At 47.1% G+C, this 16,675-nt stretch overlaps 1 protein-coding gene across 2 annotated transcripts in view; it reads right to left on the bottom strand.

Moving 5' to 3' along the window:
* The window catches only part of DAZL (deleted in azoospermia like), a 30,640-nt gene extending 15,067 nt beyond the window's left edge, over window positions 1–15,573 (bottom strand). The window contains exons 1-6 of one of the 2 annotated variants that reach the window (XM_019535681.1): window positions 15,413–15,573; window positions 10,210–10,341; window positions 9,005–9,096; window positions 4,375–4,426; window positions 967–1,033; window positions 403–539 (exon numbers count right to left, since the gene is read on the bottom strand). In XM_019535681.1, the coding sequence (XP_019391226.1) occupies window positions 403–539; window positions 967–1,033; window positions 4,375–4,426; window positions 9,005–9,096; window positions 10,210–10,341; window positions 15,413–15,415 (483 nt within the window). In that variant the 5' untranslated portion in view covers window positions 15,416–15,573. The remainder of the gene's footprint in view (window positions 1–402; window positions 540–966; window positions 1,034–4,374; window positions 4,427–9,004; window positions 9,097–10,209; window positions 10,342–15,412) is intronic. The other variant, XM_019535671.1, reaches the window with a different exon arrangement.
* Window positions 15,574–16,675: the final 1,102 nt, after the last annotated feature.

Here is a 16,675-nt window from a genome sequence, read left to right on the forward strand (position 1 = left end):
TTTTTTTTTTTTTTAAAAAGGGAGAGAGTTTGCAGTTTTTATATAATGAGTACTTACCTCAATTTTCATGTTAAGAGATTCCATAATGTTTATTTCTGGTTTGTTACAAATGAAATATCTGGTTGGACATTAAAGTGAAACCATGAAACCCTTTCACTTCATTTTCTATTTAAAAATACTTCAGGACACAAACACCAAATTTCTCTTAGAATTTAAAAAAAAATGAGACAAATGTATTTGGTTCTAAAATTTTAAAAGGAGAAGGTGGTGGTGGTGGGAGTTATCTTATAGTGCATGCACCCAGGTCATGTTTGCCATAGGAAAAGGCAGGTGGAGTTTGTTAGGACCCAAGGTCAGGGACCTTACTGGGGGGAGGCAGGGAAAAAGAGGGAAAGAATTTACCTGAACATACTGAGTTACTGGACTCATCATGGCTGGAGGCTGCATATATGTTTCAGTATTCTGATTGCTCCATACATTGTGGAACTGTGGCACAGGTGGATTAAAAACCAGAGGTCTGGGTTGCATATGATAAGCACCTTGTATAAGACAAAGGAAAGTTGAGAATTGGAAAGAAAAAAAAATAAAGCTACTTGCCAATACTTTAGACAAAAACAAACAAACAAACAAACAAACAAACTTTAAAAAAAAACCCACCACCTTATAGAAGATGAGCTTCATTTCCCTTTCATTAAAAAAAAAAAAAGGGGGAAACAGGCTGCCTAATCAGCTGTCCTGCAATGTCTGCAGATTGCATGCTACAGCACTGTGTTAGTGCAAAATAGTCCCATATGCTCTCTCAACTCTGATAATGAAGACATAATATTAAAGATTTAAAAAGTAGATATACTCAATTTACTTTTAACAACCAGTATCAAAGGGCAAGGACATTTGTTCATTGTCCTATATTTAAGCTGGGCATCCTTATAAAACGCTGAAGTTAAAATTCAGTCTAATGATACTTACATAAATTCTGTTGCTTTCTAATTGCTGGTCCCAGTTTCAGTTTTTTGCCATGGAAGTTTATTTGCGACTAAAAAAAGGAATTATAGGACACTTGAAAAACAAAACAAAAACCTCACCATTTTCTATGGCAGCTAACAATTTTAAAAATATATTTTTTCTAGAGTTAGGTCAATACATAACAGAGTTTAGTAATACATGATTTACTTATGAAGCTCTCAATGACTCCTCACACAGCTCATTAAAAGGGATTTAAGTGCTAATGTTTGCTTGATTATTACTTCACTTTGTTTAACAAAAAAAAAAAAGTCATATACTTTACAGTAACCAGGTTTTTTTGGCAATACATTCTACAATTCCACTACTCTTACACTGCACGTCCAAGCTCAGCCTTTGTACCCAGCCATACCTGCTCAGCATTCATGTTCCCCAAGATAAGCTCTCAAGCCTGAGCAAAAAGCATAGTGTATACCAGCAAAGAATGCCAGATGTATTAAATTAATTGAGAATGAAGATAGGTTGTTTTCTACATGCAGATTTTGCAATTTAGAAACTTCCAATTGCTGCAGAAGCAAGCAATTTCACATTCTCCTTCAAGTAGTTGTGCACATGCACATACAGCTTTGGGAAGCTTAAAAAAAAAAAAAAAGTGACTGACCAGTTCAAATGCAGGCAGGATTTCAGTTGCAAGAAGATAGTGACAAGGCAATATATGAATCTAGAGACTTCATGTATTTGTACAGACATGCAGATATGGATGCAGGTAGCCATCTGCAGATGTCTGTGCTGCTCAGAGCTTACTGACGAATTTGGCCCCTGCTGGAGTGCAAGCTACAGGATACAGGTGGACCTGTGTTCCTTATGGGCTTCAATAAAACCACAGAGTAGCTTAGGGAGTCTTTAAAGAAAACTGCTTTGCTCTTCTTTCTCTGCTAGTCACAATTAAAGATGACCTGAAGAGCCTTATCCCTTGAAGTAAAAGGTTGACAGCACGTCACATCCAGTGTGGAAGGATGGTTGGGATTCAGGAAAGTAAATATGGATTCAGGCAAGACTCTTAAATACCTTCAACAATAATCTGGGATGAGTCCTGAGTAACACGTTGTCCAGATGGAAAACCATAATGTTAGGACTGAGCCCACCCTCAGTGCCTAAGCAACCTGGCCATCCTTGCTAAGGTAATGGAGGCTAGAAATTCCATCCGCCACAGTTAAATGAAGCAGAAAGCACAGAGTCTCCATTCAAACCACAGTTAAGAGAATTAAATTAAAAATCCCACAATTGACTCCTCTTCTCTAGGTGGAAGTAGATCTGTTGAGTCCTTCAAGAATTTGAAGCACAAATGGAACAGATAAGCAATGGTCAGACCACTGCAGCAAGACCGTACAGGATCAGAGTTAGAGGACTTTGATGGTACTTAACTACACCACGGAGCTGAAACAGCAACCTTTCTTTAATCTCTTGTGGGGAAAGGGGGGGGAGAAGTGACTTCTTTTCTAACATACAGGGACAGTTCTCTGCATCCCTGGAACATTTCGGGTGCTGGTGAAGAGACGGTAGGTTTGGGTGTCTGATCATCCCTTTATCTGACAGATCAAGAAGCTGAGATAAGAGGAACAAAGCATCAGAAATCTGCACTAAATCTATCAAGGTCAGATTGCCAAGTCTTCTCCAGTACCAAGTAGCATTCTGGAGTAGTACATGCTTCACTAAAGAATCAGAAAGGCATTGGACAGAAGTCCTGGGACACCTGTGTCAAGTTGTGTCACTTGTGTCAAGTTGTATCAAACGCCCCTTGAACCGGGGCTTTTTCTAAACAGAAGATGCCCTGGGGAGGGTATAGTTTTGCAATCATTTGTAGTTTAACTGATAAAGTGTGTGGTGCAGCATTCAACCTACCTGGAAGGCTTACTGCCTGACACCAGTTCTAGAGTCCAATTATTTTCCAATTTGGAGACGGGGAGAGCTGGCCTCACCCTGTTAATGTAAAGTAACTACCTTCCTGTCTGTCACTTTCTGCACTGACGAGCCTAGAACACAGTGGTGGAAAGATTCCACCCTGAATTCTTAGATGCTCACATACAGTCACACTGCACTGGAAGTATAGGTTCCATACCAGAAGGCCATTCATAAGTTCTCCTCATCTTAGTATGAAGGTATCCATCATATAATTCTGGATGGTAAATAGTGTTAGGAACTACCTGACAGTATTCATTTACGCACTTCCCCATATACACACAGTTGACCAACTATAAGATGTAGATATAAAAAGATTTAACAGAACTGTTTTTAATAAGTCTGTTAATCTTTGTAATCAGCTAGTCAAGGGGGTAGCTTTTATGCCAATTTGATACAGGGGTATATCTGCCTTAGACATTAAGGCATGCCATGACAGGCAGTGGAAAAAGTGACCACAATCTGATACTGTGAAGCAATACTGTTAGAAGATAATAATCTTATTTTTAGTTGAATTAAAAGACACACAACTTTAAAAGCACAGGGATTTTAAAATAGACAAACCAGCTTCTAAGTAACCTCTCAATCTTGCCCCTTTTTATTGCACCCCAATCAGTTCGACACCAATAAAGGAGAAATTACTTTATTGGCTATTGGCTTTTTTGGGTTGTTGTAGCTGATAATTACAGTTGCGTGCCCAGAGTACTCTGGCAACTGTAGTCTGGTCCTTGCACCCTGCCTCCATCCCAAGCCCACAGCAGGCTATAGATACCAGTGAGCAGCAGGACGGGGTGTTGTGGAGTGGTTACAGGGCACTGTGATCAGCAACAAAGGGACCGTTACCAGGTGTAAGGCATGTGCAAGGGCCATTCCACTCTGCTGGGCACATTTGCAAAAGTGGCTTCAGCTTCTCTGCAGCAGCCACAGGAGCTCAACCGCGTGGGGCATGCCGGTGCTGACGCAGCAGTGTGCTCTGTGGCTCCAAGTGTGCCAGGCACTGCAGTCTGCACAGGGGTCTGCCCTGCATGCCCAGGACAACAGCATGGGCTGTGCAGAGCAGGGCTGCTAGTAGGAGCAAAAGGCAAGGGGGTGACATGCGTGGGAGTAAGGTGGTCACCACCTTCCTCATTGAGGGCTAAAGCACACAGGGGCTATGTGGGGGTAACAGATGCAAAACAAACAAACAAACGTCAAAAGTTTAAAATGCTTTGCGGTATTACTAAAAATTGGTTATTGGATCAACATTGGCTAATGTGGTTGGTTAATATCAGCTATCAGTATCAGCCACGTAAATCTTTATTGGTGCACCCCTACTTTCTATTAATTTTCTCCAGACTAGTTTCTTATCCAAGTTTAACACAGTGCTGTTCCTCATTATTACTTCCACCCACTCATAGCCTCTGTACTATTCCCAAGACAAACAAATTGCAATTAAGTATAGAAGAGACAGCTTACTTCTACTATTTTTTGAACATCCACATTGTCCAGAAAGGATACAAATCCATACCTACAAAATAAAATAAAGTTTGTTGAGTCCACTATGTAACTTTTTACCAGGGGTGGGCAATTATTCAGGCCTCAGAGGCCTCATAGGGAGTTTCGGGGAACTGTTGCAGGCTGGGTCACCCCCTGCCCCACATCTCAACCATCCCATAAACGGAGGTTTGGAGCACCACTCCTCCTGGCACCCCCACTCCCCAGCCAGTGCTCTCAGGAAGAGCCCATCACCTAAGTGGGGAATGCTGGCTGTCAGGGGGTGCACATGCCCCCCCTACATGTCACCACTAGTGGAGCTGGTTTGGGCACAGATGGTAGCTTCAGCTTCCAGCCCAAGGAGAGGCTCAGGCAGATGCCCCAATCCCCAGAGAGAAGTGGCATCTGCAACTGGTGTTGGCACCCACTTAGAGCTGGGGTAGCATGGAGGTGCTGTGGGGTGGTGCTGGCAGCGTAAAGCTGCAGGGCAGCCCTGGCCTGGGCTCCAAGCAGCTGCAGCCAGGAGAGTCCCCAGAAGCAGTGAACATGCCCGCTGCCATATCCTGCTTTTGCCCAGCACCAGCCACTGCTACTCATTATGAGCAGAGACACCCGTCTGTCCGTTTCCCTCTGCCCTCCCCGCAGCCACCCTGCACCTCCAGCATAGGTCCACAGTTTACACCAGGTCCCAGCCCATGTACTGGAAGCAGCACCAGGCACATGCCAGCTTCAATTGCAGACAGAGGAGGCCACTCCTTCCTGGAGACCAGGGTGTCCTCCCAGGTCCACAAGTGATGCTGCTACATCAGCTGCAGTCCCAGGTAGTCATTCCAATCCCGGCAGGAACTTGCAGGCAGCGTCCACAGCTGGTGTCAGCATACACCCACTGCTGCTTCTGGCACGCAGGGCAGGACCTGGTGTAAGGTGTCGATGGGACGGAGACTTGCCTGTCTGCCCAGCACGATGGTGAAGCCGGAACTGTCTGCTTACTATTGGCCAGATCCTATGATTTTGCAACTGCCAACCAGCAGGCCAGATATAATCAGCTAGTGGTCAAGTCTAGCCCACAGGCCATGTTTTGCTCACCCCTGCTCTTACCTTATTTTTATCCTGCTGAGAGCAGAGCGCCAAAAACACCAAACAAAAACCAAAACCAAAAGCCATAAAAATAAAAAAAAGTTACAGAGAGCAACTTATCCAAACCTCTGTATTAACTAGGTTTATGTATACAGACAGAGTCCAAATCCATATTCTTCCACTGAACTCTATGAACCTAGAGTCACTGCAAACATGAATTTTACTATAAGATACCACGCAGCATATAAATAGGTCAGAGGAAGGAAAGCACTAGCTTCTAGAGTGTAATTTAAAGCTTGTAAATCTTTTCATAAACTATTCATCGTTAAGACTCTTCAGGGGCTGTTTTTGGTTTTTTGTTTAAATCTGTATTAAGATTTATTTCCTCCGTCCCTTAAATTGGAAATTTGTTGCATAAATGTAGTTGTCTGGATGTGGCTGCAGGCTAAGTAGAAGAAGGAAAGCTACACATTGATTGTATGCACACCTTGAGACAATGCTTGAGTTTGGTTCCAATTTTAGACTATGCTACCTTATACCACTTTACTGTATTAATATTCCTACTTTATGGATTGGGGAAAACTTATTACTGAGAGAAGAGGACACATGCAAGGTCTAGTTTGTTTGTAGGCAGTTAGTATAAATAGGAGGCTAGGATATTAAAACATGGGCAAAACACTATTTGGGACATACTGCTAAAAGAGTTCCAATATATGCAGGGTACATCATTTCGTAGGCAGAGGTTATAACAGGGCAGGCAATTATTTTGGGCAAAGGGCCGCTTACCCCATTCTGGCAGGTTGTGGAGGACCACATGGGTAGCCCCACCTCTTGACAGGTGCCCTGCCCCCTGGTCACCATCTTGGGACCAATGTCCCAATGTCTTGGGACCAATGTCCCAGGGCCAGCACCAGTGAAGCCCAAAGTGAGCACAGGCTGGCAGGGGTCTGTGGAGCTGTGCTGGGCTGCACCAGCAGGGAGAGGGGAGCTGGTCCAGCTCCAAAAAGCCCCTGCCAGCTGGGACCTTATGCTCCTGCCACTCAGCTCTGGGCCTCACTGGTACTGGCCCCGGGGCAGGCCTCATGGTCCCACTGGCTCCCACTTGCACCATGCCCCTAAGCTCCACAGTACAGGTGGGGGGCAGCACACAGCCCCAAACACCTGCTTGCCAGCAGGGAAGAAGCTGGTGTTGAGCACAGGGAAAAGCAGCCCCTTGCCCACGCTCCCTGCTGCAGCTGCTCACAGCCCACAGGGCTGTCTGGAGCAGGCACAGGCAGCCCCACATGAGCTGCAAGCAGCTGCATCATGGAGCACTGGCCACAGGGGGCAGGGGAAAGGGCAGCTTCCCCCCACACCCTTCCCTGCCTGGGTTCCCCCTGGCTCTTCTCCCCCCCCACCATTTACCTGCGGTTCTGGAGCAGGGCAGCCATGTGCTCCCAGACCAGAAGCTTTTGGCTGGGAAAGGCAGGGCCAGGCAGGCCCCACTGTTGTTGGAGCCCTGTGGGCTTCCCGTGGGTCTTACTGCCCTTGGTTCCTGTCATTTTTGACAGGATCCAAGGGCAGAGAAATATTTTCCACATTTTTTAGGGGCCCCGCAGGCCAGACAGAATGGCTTCACAGGCTGCATCTAGCCCCTAGGCCATATTTTGCCCACCCCTGGGTTATAACATAAAGAAGCCATCAGAAGAGTTCTGGAAGCACATTCCTTTACATGCCTGGAAATGGGTCCAGAATTAGATTTTGGGGTGACCTGTTATGCTCAGACTGGTTACTAAGAACAGACTTTTATCCCATCACAACGATTTGTCAGACAGTGAACCAAGGCTTGAAACTTGTACTGATTCAACAGCTGTGCCCCCTGGAAAGCAAGTTACTTTAAGTCAGCTAAAGCTCACTTCGAATTGGTGTCCTTTACAAGATGCTTAGATTAAAATTGACTGTCAGCTATAGCTGTAATATACCACTAGAGGCAGTACACAAAACTGATAAGGCTGAGACATTTTTGCAAAATGCTGACAAAATAGGTTGTAGGTTAGATTAGCATTTCTCAGCCTATGGGTCATGAGCAGGGATCTGGGTTTTCCATTTCCCACGGAAAAACCGAGAAAAGTATGGATTCCCCGTTTTAAGTCAGACAAAATGCAGATTTCTCTTTTTAGCAGAGAAATCAGTGGATTCTCCGCTTTTGCAAAGAGCTCTTGCAGGCTGGCACAGTTCCAGCCTGCAGGAGCCAATTCCAAAAAGGGCGGGAAACCCCCAGCCTTGGCCAGAGGGAGAGGAAGAGGGGGGAGGGCAGAGCCTCAACCTGAGGCAGCCAAGGCCAGGCTCAGGCTCACACTCGCCTTTTGCCCCAGGAGCATGGAGGTAAGCAGGGCTGTGGGAGCAGGGGGTGCTGCCAGCCCCAGGCACCACAAAGCAGCTGGGAGCAGGGCCAAGGGCAGTGGTGCCCCTGTGCAAGGGGTTTTGCGGGCAAATGTGGGGTGCGGCATGGGGGTGCCTACCATGTGCAGGCTGCACACATGCTGCCTGGCCAGCTGCCTGAGGGAGAGGGAGATGGAGGCTGGTGTGTGGCTGGAGCACAGCTCCGTGGCTGGCTCTGCAGCCACAGTGAGGGATGAAGGGGCAGGGGCTTGGGCTTGCACATGGCACTGCCGCCTACCTGGAGGCCCGTGATAACAGCTGTCTCCAAAACCTCCTGCTGCCGCCTTGGAGCTCTGCTGAGCTGCATGACTGGCTACTGGGCAGCAGTGTGGTGGTAGTGCAGGGTGCAGTGGCAGAGTTGCAATGGCGGTCTCCACGTTTGAACCTCCTGTCAGGCCAGCCAGCATGCATGTGGCCCATAGTGGCACCCCTGCCCTCATCACTCCCCAGCCCTGCTCATGGCAGCAGGCACAGGGGCATACTCCCTCTACTTATTGATCTACTCCCCCAGCACCTTCCCTTTCCCCTGCCCTGCCCCCACACACTTACCAGCTGGGGTGGGTGTCAGCATCTGTACGTCTGCAGAGCTGTTGTGAGGGGCATCACAAGGGCTGTTAAGGCGGTTGGGGCGGCCTTTAATTTTTATCATGGATTTCGGGGGGTTTTAAAAATCGGAGAAAAGCAGGATCCCTGGTCATGACCCAGAAGTGGGTTGCAAGAATATGAAAGGGTTGAAAACAAACTTTAAAAATGGATCCTCCTTTAAGAGGGGGGGGAAAAAAAAAGTGGGAAACTATGGATTTTCCCTTGTGGGCTGGCAGAGTTCCAGCCTTTGAGGGGCTATTTGTTCCCCCACCCCATGTCCCATACACACCTCTGTCCCACATATTGAGGGGGCTGGGGCCTAGGGACAGGGGCAGCAGGTCAGGGATTTGGGATACTGGGTCAGGACCTGCCACTGATGTTTACAAATGGGTCCTGCTACAAAAGAAGAAGAAGTCAAGAACCACTGGGTTAGACCATGTCCACCACTGCAACTAAGTTTAAGAACTTGGACACTAATCACAGCTTAAGGAAAACAAACAAACAAAAATATGACTTGTATTCTACTCACCCCTTGGAAACACCAGTTCTATCAGTAATTATTTTCACTTCCTTTACAGTACCATATTGGGCAAAGAAACTTCTAATTTCCATTTCATCCATCTAAGGAAGAAAAATTAAGAAACAAAACTATTAGCAGCTACCAAAAGTCAAATCCCTTATAGCCTTGTGCTCAACTGCTTGAAGTCAGTTTATGTTCATAGAAACTAGAGGTGCACCATACATTGGCCCGATATCGGATCGGCACCGATATAAAGCAAGTTGTCTATAATCAGAAGTCATCCTGATTTGGCTGATAATTTGGCTGGTAAGTGGCTAGTGCACACGCAAGTAGTGAGAAGCACAGCCAGCAGCTTGGAGAGCTGCGTGCAGCTGGTAAGTCTGGTGTGGTGGAAGGGGAGGGAGGAGAGACAGAGGTGCAGGGGGGCAGATCAAGGTTCCCACTGTGAGGAGGGAGTGAAGGGGTATGGGACAGAGCCGTGGCTCATCCGGGGAACATGGGGAAGGGGCTGCTCCCACACCACTCATCTGGTGGCCTATCTGCTCACCCAGTAGCGTCTGTGACTTCTTTTGCCACTCGCCCGGGGGGGGGGGAACATGCCCCTGGATCTACACAGGGTGGGCAGCAGTAGCGCTGAGAAAGGGGCCATGGGGTGGATATGGCAATTTTGGGGATATCTGCAGCAATCCCCACCCCATAACACCCTCCTAATACTACCACCTCAGCCGCCCTGCCCAGATCTGGGGGACACCCCATGCCCTCCCATGATGCATGCAGCAAGCAGCAGGAGCTGCCCCTCGCCCCACCTGTACCCCCAGATGAATCATGGCTTTTTTCCATGCCCTGCCCCACCCAGCTGGGCAGTGCCTACCCCAGCCCCACTCCTACTCCCTCCCTTGCTGCAGAGGCCTTGAGTAGGGCCTCCCTTGCTGCAGGGGCTATTAAATCCCCTCTCAGTCTTCTCATCTTTAAATTAAATAAGCCCAGTTTCCTCAGCCTCTCTTCAGGAGTCAGGTCCCCCAGCCCCCTAACCCTTTTTGTTGCCCTCTGGTGGACTCTTCAATTTGCCTACAGCCTTTGTGGGGGGTGGGGGGACGGGACAAGACAGTAATTTCATAGACATTCAGGCTGGAAGGGACCCCGGAGGATCATCGAGTCCAGCCTCTAGTATTATATAATCTAGTCAGCACATAATGTACAAGATATATACATACCCTTATATCTATTCCACCAACAAATACTGTATTTGGCATGATTTTTCCTTCTGGTAAAACATATCCTTGACTGGCTGTTGACACCTGGGTGTTATCTTCCCTTGCACACTGGGTTTCTGGATTTGCAGTAGACTACATTTGATAAAAATACACATTTCAAGTTATTACATAGAGTATATCTTGCAATACTAGACATCCAAAAAATTACTTTGCATACTGTAAGCTACTAGCAATAAAAATATTTCTATATACACTTTTCTAGAAAGTTAAAAAAAAGTTAAAAGTTAATTCTACCTCAGACTAGTCAGTTCAGTTCTCTCACTACCACACCAAGTTGCATTTCTTGGTTACATTAATTATACTCCAGTTCAAATTTAGGTTATGAAAGTTCTATGTCTAAAGGTACATACTACTTCTGCAGTGTAATCCAATAATGGGCTTCATTTGCTAAATAAGTAGAGAACTGTTTATGTTAGAAAAAGTCAAAGCAATCTGGTACAAACCAACTGCATAGAACAATTTTGGAATTTTCTCCCTCCATAAGGCCCTTTACATGTTTTAGAAATCTGTATTAAGGATGCAAATTGCAAATTTAAGTGTATACACTATAGTCAGTGCAAACAAGTTTGTGCTATTTAGGCATTTTCCTTCAAAGCTGTGTTTTATCAATATTTAAAGTCTAATACTACTTCAGAAGTTATGCCAAAAATCACTATGTGCTACCATGTTATTTATAATTATTCATGCTTTGAGAGTGTCATTTGAATCACTTCACATTCTCCTCCCTTACAAATATTAAGGTCAGTATACTACACACAGTGTGTTGCAAACCAAAGTACTCAAGTTCCTAGGTTTTACCATTATTGCTACTGGTGCCACCATAACATGGATGCCTTGTGCATGTGTTATGCAAGGCTAATTACATACTAGCCTATTTACCTAACTCCAAGACTTCGAATTTAAAGACGTTCCCTCAATAATTAGATTCTATACATGGAAAATTAGAATTTTGTTATAATTGTCCATGCACAGAATCTAATTAGCAGAAGGTAGCTTTAAAATTCATTCCTCCCCCAACTTCTATGATGGGGAAAAACAGTGACACAAGAGGGGCCAGACACCTGCTCCCCACCCACCTGTGCCTCTTGTCCCTCCCTGCCACCTAACCCAGCTGTGCCTATGCTTGTGCCTGCCCTCGCCCTCCACTCCATGCCCCCTGTGCCTTTGTCTACCAGCTCCCTCCATCTGTGCCAGACCCCTGCTGCCTGTCCTGCCCGGCCCAGCCCAGGGCTCCCCATTCCCTACCTTCTGCAGCAGTTCTGCTCCTCCAGGGTACTTGGCACCCCAGCCCAGAAGCTGGGTCAGCTCCTGGAGCAGGTTTGGGGGGTGGGGGGAAGGCAGATTACAAAGAAGAGTAGAGTAGAAAGTGTAGGCTACAGGTTCCCACCCTCCCCAAAGGAGCCCCTCCATCCTGGGATAGACAGCAGTTCAACTGCAGCTTCAGCCAAAGCCCAGGGCTAAAGCTGGAGCTGAGTTACTGTATATGCCCTGTCCAGGGGCCAGTACTCAAAATTCAAGATGAGCCCTCTTCCCCTTCCCCCTCTCCCCCATGCTGAGGGAAAAAAAAAAACCTCATCTTGGATTTGAGAAGATGCAATTTTTTTTTCCCCTACAGGACCCTGACAACACACAGAATGGATGCCATTCACTAAAATAATTAGTCATTCAAAATTTTGCTCAGCAAAAATAAACTTGTCCTTTATTGCCGATGACTCAAACCCTACATTGAAGACAGAATTACTAGTTTCTTCAGTGCTGATGATATACTTTCAAAGTCCTTCATAAATTTGATAAACTATCAAGTTTGTCTTTCTAATGCTCCAGAATTGAGGCTGCATGCTTCCCCTCTCCCCACTTCAGAGGGTACTGAACTGAGGTAGACAACCTAGGTCTTTAATCTGCCTTTTGTAGAGGCAAGCCAAAGACAGCAGCAGCTCCATAGAGTGCCACTAAACGTTAGAGGAATGGCACACATCAGTTCCACAGATCTGTCATTTGAGCCAACAGTGATCTATAGCAGCATATAACTGGGGTCCTCTAGTGTAGATCCACACAGAGGCTTAACACTAAGTGGGTTTCAGTTTTTTTTGCCAAAAGCAGAGACATTTATTTATATGCTGTCCTTCCCAAAAAGAGGCTCAGGGAGGCTTTAAAAAAAAGCCAGTCACTAAAACAGACTGAATTTTATTAGTAGATGTTAACAGTTATGAACCAAAAAGATGACAAAAGCCAGTAGGGAAATACAGAGCACCCAAATGAGGGACTAACATAAGAGGGGTAGGGGTAAGGAGGGGAAATGCAACTAAGTTACAGAAAATACAATGTTAAATAAAATAGTAAAAAATAAAACAAATTTCCCAAACAATATTCCCTCACCCCTGAATTCTTGCATGCAGGAATATTTCCCAAAAACTGCTGCATTCCAGATTGTGGAGGGAAGTGTTTGTAATGGTCACTCACATTTTAACTCCCTCTATCCCACCCCTTCCACTCCTTGTTGTACAGATCTCACCCTCCCCACTTCCCACCACTCTCCACCATAACTTATTTCCTTATTTTGGGCTCCCAGTTTCAGCCCCAGTCTTTCAGACTATCTCTGGTCCCCTATCCAAGTCTCACACAGCAAGACTCAGGAAAGAAAGCAGCATCCTTCAGCTTAAGATTTCACAGATGCTCTAAGTGTTACTTGCATCCGTCTCCAAGCCCACATACAGAAGGGTTTAACTTAAGTTCTGTAAAAGCAGCAGTGTAACTTTCAAGCCCTCACAGGCTAGGATGGCATGATTAACTTGAGCCTTCTGTTGTGGGTTATTTTTATTTGAAAGATGGAAGTGGGGAAGTATTAGTAACAAACCAGAACTATTACAGGGGAGACTCTTCATTCTATTAATGTACTAAACAACACCCTCCCTTAAGCTTAATAGGTGTGTTTGTAGTTTAGGAGGATGCTTGTCCCAGACTTTAGATTTCTATCAAGTTACCAGAACATACATGTATCAGACCATCCCTCTACATTAACTGACAATTTGTAAAATGTGTTGCATATGACTGTCAAGAATCAGACTATTCCCTATTCAGACAAGTATATGAAATTCTGAAGAGTCAATTAGTTCTGGTTTCTCTCTGCAGATTCATGAGAAGCTGTCAATAACCGTCATAAAAAATATTAGCTGTGGAGTTACTATTATTGAGAGTACTTGGGAAATAGAAAACACTAAAGCCATTTTAGGCTGGAGTCCTTCTTCCTATTCTTTTCAGTATCATTCCTAATGTTGTCTCTGGTTTGGTAGAGAACAAGCAAGAGTCAGAAAGGAAATATTTCTCACATCTTAAAAGGTGCATGGTACAAATGTTTTAAAGACATCTGAGAGAAAAGAGATGCAATTGTGCATTGAGAAGTGACACCCCACATGCAAAATACCTGCCTGCCCACACTTAAGATAATTGAGCCTTAACTTCAGTTTTGCCTCTTGTCTTTGTTCTCGCAGTCATCCAGGGTGCTCCAGAACACTTATGAAAATAAGACTTCTTGTATCATAAAGCCACAAGGACAGGGCACAAGCCCTTTGCAAGTCACCATTCAAAGCTGTCGTCACAATTCATTTCAGCTCAATAATATCTTAGTGCTCAAGGATGAAGACGCTACCAATGATTTCCCAATTCCCCTCTCTCAACTGCAAGAGGCTTCTATTGAAGGTGGCCACCCATACTGCAGCATTGTGATGTACTCAATTAGGTAAAAAGAAGAGGTTTTGACTGAAGATAGTTTAACACAATAGCTTCTTGCTAACTACTACATTACAGTGAAAATTCCTCTATATATCCAGTCCCATGTATTCCACTACCACCAAAATCAACCCTTTACCACGTAGTTGATCTAATAAAAAGGGATCATTTCTGAAACAAGAGTTGTAGATTTTCACAACCCTCAACCACAGCATTTATCTCTAGACCCTCAGCTCTCATTTAAGAAAGACATTAGCCCCTTTTATTACAAATAAAGCCTCAAAAAACTAAACTAAAATAAGGCAGTGGTATCTGCCTAAGTGACTGAAGCCTGGCACGCTAACGGTAGGAGGGTTAAGTTTCTCTGGGTTGTTATAACCCTGTGGGGTTATAATTTCAAGATGCCAAAGAAATCCACACTGACACCACACCACCTGCCATTTTGTTGCAGATAAACACCTAGCATTTGGCTTTCTGGCCCCAAACAGAAGTTCAACAGATTCACATAAGCCGTTTGCAGTATCCCACAACAAAGCCAGGCTGCACCAGTCTGGACGGGAGATCAAGCTAGCCATGTCAGGTATTGGGGGGGGGAAGTCAGCTACCAGAGCCTTTGAGGTGCACCACCCTTTTCTAGAAACCAAAATGGAGGAGGAGCAGCAGGTTTGAAGCCAGGCTCTGTCTGTAGCCAAGGAGCAATTGTCCTGCAAAGCCCCCCACCAGACAACAAGTGTAGCAGTGTTATCAACTCCGCTGTAGGGGAAGCCCTAGCAGAAGCAGCCAGCAACCAAAGCATCTTCACACGAACCATCCCGTGGCGCTGACCGTGCTCACACGAGGCCGCCTCCAGGCTTTTCGCCTCCGCCCTCAGTTATCCCACGTCCTTCAACCAGCCCCGCTCGCTTCCCCCGGCCCCTGACTGGTTTCCTACCCGGGGAGTCTCGCCTCCCCCCGCCCGGCTCCTACCCAGCGACCCGAACAAGCCGAGCGCGCCCTCGGGCTCCCAGACAGCCAGTCCCGGGGAAGCTACTCCCAGGGCCAGCGGCGGCGGTCCCAGCACCACTTTCCCCCCCACCCCAGGGGAGCCAATGGTGCCCCCAGGGCCGAGGGCACTGACGCCCTGGGTGCGGGGCGGCCCCGAAGGAGCAGGGCTGGGCGGCGCGAGCGCCCCGGAGGCCGTTGCCAGCCCCGGCCCGCGCGTCGCGCACACAAAATGGCGGCGGGGACGAGGCGGCGCACGCTGTGGCGCCTCGGAGCCCGGCCCGCAGCGCTCCCGCCCCGCTTGCCGCCACAGCCGCCCCAGCCCGACACCCACCTCCCCCCGGGGCCGCCCCCGGGCCGCGAGCGCAGGCGCCCACCGAGCAGCGGCCCCTCCTCGCCACCCAGGTGTCGTGGCTGCCCTGACGCGACAACTCACCATAGCGCAGCTTCGCACCCAAGACTCCTACAACCAACAGCGACCTCCTAAAACAGCAAGAGCAGCTGTGGCAGCGCCTCCTTAAATAGCCTGCGGGGTGGCCACACCTAGACGCAGGCTCCGCCCAGGGGCGGGCTTCTCCTCCGAGCCTGGGGCTTGCCGCCGCTGCACTCCTTGAGGCCTCGCAAGGGGCTGGGGGTGGAGAAGAGCTGAAGCTGCGCGAGGACTCTGCCCTTTACCTCCGTGTTCAGGCCCCAGTGAGAGTCATTCTGTGTCCAGCATCTTCCCTCCGTGAAAAAGACTTATCCTCTTTTACACAGAGTGTACGAGGACAGCCCTGACTCCCAGGAAACTTCCTTTTTCCTTGGGGGTCCTTCTAAACAACTGAGGCCGAGAGGCACTGGGTCTCTCTTCACTTTCCCAAGTCGTAATCCACCTGTTGTGTTTTCTAGCACGCTCCAGGGGAGCGTGCCTTTGAGGACAAGCTATACCCACCACACTCTCTCTCCTCAGCTGAGTAGCTAAAGGGAGCCACAGATGGTTACAGTATATTTGAACTTTAGTAAGGGTTGTACAAGTCCCATGTGACTGGAGAAACTGTGGGCTAGACAAAACTGCTGTGACCCTACTTGTTTGATCACCGCAAGAAGAAGGTCATAACAGTCGGATCCACGTCAGGAGTTTTCGAGGGGAGCTCGTCAGGGGTATGTCCTGGGCCTGGTGCCCTTCCATGTGTTTGGAATAATTTGCGTGCTGGAACAGCGCTTCCTGAGCAAACCTGCCAGTGACATGAAACTGGGAATGCAAACACTGAAAGACAGGAGCGCAATTCAAAAAGTGTCTCCACGGATTGCAAAGCTGGGCTGGAGCAACAGGATGAAGTTCAATGCTGACAAACGCAAGATGCTGCACCTTGGGAAGAAGACTAAACAATAACACAATTATGAAAATGGGTGACAACTGTCTGGATGGCAGCACTGTGGAGAAGGAGCTGGGAGACTTGGTAGATCACAGACTCAGTATAACTGCAGTGTGATACAGCTAATAAAAAGGCATATCCACACAGACAGCTGGGAGAAGAGCTCTACAACCCAGGGGAGGTGGATACTGGAGAGGACCCTGCTCAGCAGCAGAAGAATGAAGTAGAGCCCTACAACCAGCTTAGTTATGAAAGAAGGTTAGAGCAACTGGTATCAGTTTATTGAGGGAATACAGAAAGAGGAGGTCTGGTTTTCCAGTTAGACAGTTTCAGGTGGAGTTATG

This window comes from Crocodylus porosus, unplaced genomic scaffold, assembly GCF_001723895.1.
Source record: "Crocodylus porosus isolate Cpor-Errol unplaced genomic scaffold, CroPor_comp1, whole genome shotgun sequence".
NCBI classification, from domain to species: Eukaryota; Metazoa; Chordata; order Crocodylia; family Crocodylidae; genus Crocodylus; species Crocodylus porosus.